The sequence below is a fragment of the Sinocyclocheilus rhinocerous genome, unplaced genomic scaffold (genome assembly GCF_001515625.1).
Source record: "Sinocyclocheilus rhinocerous isolate Xijiao unplaced genomic scaffold, SAMN03320098_v1.1 scaffold2309, whole genome shotgun sequence".
NCBI classification, from domain to species: domain Eukaryota; kingdom Metazoa; phylum Chordata; class Actinopteri; order Cypriniformes; family Cyprinidae; genus Sinocyclocheilus; species Sinocyclocheilus rhinocerous.
The window spans coordinates 258,859-263,178 of NW_015644615.1; the positions used below are offsets into that span (position 1 = coordinate 258,859).

Consider the following 4,320-nt stretch of genomic DNA (forward strand, 5'->3'; position numbering starts at 1 on the left):
ATCAGCAGATTATTGCAGTGAATTTCAAAAAATGAAAGTAAAAAAAGTTATAGAAGTTTAAATTTACTGTAAAGAAATTGTACTGTACAATTTTTATTTTATTTTTATATAAAATAAATATTTTACAAAATAGGTTTTAATAAAGCCATATGTTTTAATAAGTTATGTTCCAAATTTGAAGTTGATATAAAAAAATAAATTGAGTTTACTATGAAATTTTGTTTAGGTGTTATACCACAAACAGCCACCAGGTGCAATCCAAACCCAATTGAATTTTTTTGATGCATTTTTCTGTCACAGATGTCTACATTTCTTTCTCAGTATTACGCCTATCACAAAATAACCACCAAATATGGAATCTTGAGACTCAGACCTTTCCGACGATATGTATTTTGTCAAGATTATAAAAAGTTTTTATTCCAAAAGACCATAATACATTTTGTAATATGACACCCCACACTAAGCGGGAGGAGCCCTCTAAAATATTTTTTAAAAGCAATGTCCAATTTCAAAACGGTTTTCACAGGATGAATTTTGAGATTTCAAGCTTTCAAATGATATATAATGTATGATGATTACTAAAACATGTAATAGGAAAAAAAGGAAACTCTTGTCATGAATTAATCTATTACTGCTCCTACATAATTTTTAACAACAAACAGTGGTAAAATATCTATTTAGGAGTCTTAGATCTTTCCAACGATATACAGTTTGTCATGATTAGATTAGGATTTAATAGTAATATATTGAAGAAAACTTGACAGTTAAGGGGTTAACTAAAATTACAATGAAAATGGAAAATATAAAAACTAGTTCAAATTATTAATAGAAGCTATAATACTAATGAAAGATAAAATAAAACTGCTAAACTGAAAAAGATGCGACGATCTTCGGGGCGTTTTTCAGATCAACACCGGTTCTTCTCTGCTGTCTCTCGGGACGCTCGTCAAGGGCGTTCCAGCGGAAACCATCTCCAGCATTGAATCCTCAGAGCTCCTGGCCATATCCAGCAATCCCACGTTCATCAGCAACATCCTCTCAGCGCCAGAAATCCTGCAGCTGGTTTACGTCATGAAGGTACCGAGCGCTCAGATGTGTTTAATCACCTCTACATCTCGAACCCTCTCTCAGATTCTCTCATCCTCTTCCTCCTCAGATCGCATCCATAGATGAAACTAAAGTCATCGAGAACGTTCCGGACGCATTGGCTGGCTCCATCCCGCGCCTCTTGTTGATCTCTCAGGAGTCAGTTAACGTCACCCTCATCAACCTCAAGCTCTGGAAACAGGAGCAGGTGCCGACATTTCTCCGCTTCTTCTGTTTTTATTTCGCATGACCGCTGAAGCTATAATACTAATGAAAGATAAAATAAAACTGCTAAACTGAAAAAGATGCGACGATCTTCGGGGCGTTTTTCAGATCAACACCGGCTCTTCTCTGCTGTCTCTCGGGACGCTCGTCAAGGGCGTTCCAAAAACCATCTCCAGCATTGAATCCTCAGAGCTCCTGGCCATATCCAGCAATCCCACGTTCATCAGCAACATCCTCTCAGCGCCAGAAATCCTGCAGCTGGTTTACGTCATGAAGGTACCGAGCGCTCAGATGTGTTTAATCACCTCTACATCTCGAACCCTCTCTCAGATTCTCTCATCCTCTTCCTCCTCAGATCGCATCCATAGATGAAACTAAAGTCATCGAGAACGTTCCGGACGCATTGGCTGGCTCCATCCCGCGCCTCTTGTTGATCTCTCAGGAGTCAGTTAACGTCACCCTCATCAACCTCAAGCTCTGGAAACAGGAGCAGGTGCCGACATTTCTCCGCTTCTTCTGTTTTTATTTCGCATGACCGCTGGTTTTCTTTTTTTTTCTTTTTTTGATGATGATGATGATGATGGAGGAGGAAAAACCATGTAAAATCCCAGAGCTCCTAACCCCCCTGCTGTGCTTGTTCCTACGATGGTGTTGGGGTCAAACTGACCTCCATTGATTTCCATGCAATTCACGAACAAATCAACACTATGAAAAATCATGTTAAAACAGAAAACACATCACAATACATTTGTTAACATTAGTTTGCTACATTAGTTAACATGAACTAACATTGAAAAATACCTCTAAAGCATTTGTTAAACTGAATGTGAATTTCAACATTTACTAATACATTATTAAAATCAAAAGTTGTATCTGTTAATATTATTGGTAGCACTTAAGATAGGGAAACACATATTCACTACTAACTAGAGTTTCCCCTCAATAAACTCGTAATCTGCAATAAACTAATTATTAGATAGTATGATTGAGTGGATTAAGGGATGTAGAATATGATCATGCAGAAAAAGGCATAAATATGTGCTTTAAAAGAACTAATAAACAGCCAGTGTGCTAGTATTTTGCATGCTACTAAGCAACTAGTTACTAGTGAGTAGTGTTCCCTAATCTGAAGTGTTACTGTATTGTTTAATTATATGATTTATTTAATAGACCTGAACATGGACTTACAATGAACAGTTTTATGACCTAGCGTGAACAAAGATGAATAAGTAATATAACAAATGTATCGCTCATTGTTAATGTTAGTCAACGCATTAGTTTACTAATTGTATTAGGTTTTAATGCAATTAAATTTAAACGTATTAAGTTTACTAATTGGAGCTTACTGTAAAGTGTCACTCAAAACCCTTAATGTAGCTCGTCACAGACTAAAAAATATAAAATGTGAGAAATGATTGATTTTTGACAAAGTGCATGGGGAAACCTTTGTAGTCTTTCCAATACGGTGGACAATTTGCGTGCACATTCACAACCCTGAATAAGAAAAAGTCACAAGATTTCAAGAAGAAATAAATAGCTTAACCAGTGTTTCAAGCAGTTTAATGTGGATCAGTTTGAGCCCAACACAAAAGGAGGGTTAGGAGTCTGTTTCGGTTGTGTATATCTCAGGCTGATTTTCTGTCATACTGTAGGCCGTGATGCTGTTTGGCTCCATGGCGAGTGTCAGTATGGACACCGAAGAGTAAGTTTCTCAGAAACCTTCTCATCACATTTCTGTACTGTGAGTGAAAGAGCAGTCTGCAGGTGTTTTAAGCGTGTTTGTCTCCCTCTGCAGGCTGTCTGAGGCACTGCTGCAGGGCTTCACCTGCACGGCGGTCCAGACGCTCGCCGAGCCCAAGGTCAAGCAGCTGGTGAAAGCCTGCAGACATCGGCCAGGACGCCAGAAGGTCCAGCTGAAAGAGAGCCAGATACACACCTTACTTATGTCTGCTCAGTATTTATGTCTGCGTTTGTGGAGTTTTAATGAGTAAGTCTTTAATTGTTGCACTCTAGCTGGTGTGCATGTACAACTACATGAAAGAGGAGGCTTCGCCACGCTTCACAGATTTACCTTCAGACATGCTGCTTTACTACAAGTGAGTAACTACACCATCTGAAACATTCACATGACACATTACATTTATTTGTTTATGACTTTAACATTATCTATTATGATGATTTATTATTGCTATTCTTTTATTGTAACTTGCAAAGGAAAATAAGTCAATTATCCAGGGTAGAAAACAAACAAGTATCACTCACTATTGTACCAAATCTCAGCGGAGCAGAAGAGAATACCTCACAGCTGTTTCACTCTTTCACCATATTTCCATCACTCAGATAAAATACTTACTTAGTAGTCCAATATTTGTCATATTTACAAAGAAACATGTGCATGTTGTGCTCTTGGACAACAGACTCCACGAAGAGTGACGGGAATGAGAAATGGTTATTACTGAAGTACACAAATTACTATTAAAAATGAAAAATGTTCTCTCTGATTGTCGTTTTATTTCATTCATGGATGATTCACTATTTTGCTTTGTTCCTGATTCCTAAATTCTCTCTTTCAGAGTGTTTCTTTGATTGTCTTGTTTGTGGTCATCTGTTGTTTGGTTTGCCCATCTGTTTGTTTGTTCTTTTGTGGTAATTTGTTAATGTTTGTTTGTTTGTGGTTCAGCTATGAGAAGGTGGAAGAGACGAACTGCCGCTCGTATTTCAGCGCCGTGGGTACAGCAGATTATTCTGTTCTTTCCAGCGTCCTTGACAAACTGAAGACTTTGTTCAACAATGCACAGAGCTGTCTGGTGAGCAGTACACACACACACACACACACACACACACTCTCTCTCACACACACACACACACACACACTCTCTCTCACACACACACACACACACACACTCTCTCTCACACACACACACACACACACACTCTCTCTCACACACACACACACACACACACTCTCTCTCACACACACACACACACACACACTCTCTCTCACACACA

At 38.4% G+C, this 4,320-nt stretch overlaps 1 protein-coding gene across 1 annotated transcript in view; it reads left to right on the top strand.

Annotated features, from left to right (window-relative positions):
- LOC107758373 (uncharacterized) overlaps nucleotides 1-4,320 on the top strand; it is a 19,341-nt gene that overhangs the window by 13,771 nt on the left and 1,250 nt on the right. Inside the window, exons 20-27 of the mRNA XM_016576090.1 lie at nucleotides 907-1,077; nucleotides 1,157-1,294; nucleotides 1,420-1,587; nucleotides 1,667-1,804; nucleotides 2,964-3,013; nucleotides 3,107-3,260; nucleotides 3,325-3,407; nucleotides 3,992-4,118. Coding sequence (XP_016431576.1) covers nucleotides 907-1,077; nucleotides 1,157-1,294; nucleotides 1,420-1,587; nucleotides 1,667-1,804; nucleotides 2,964-3,013; nucleotides 3,107-3,260; nucleotides 3,325-3,407; nucleotides 3,992-4,118 — 1,029 coding nt within the window. The remainder of the gene's footprint in view (nucleotides 1-906; nucleotides 1,078-1,156; nucleotides 1,295-1,419; nucleotides 1,588-1,666; nucleotides 1,805-2,963; nucleotides 3,014-3,106; nucleotides 3,261-3,324; nucleotides 3,408-3,991; nucleotides 4,119-4,320) is intronic.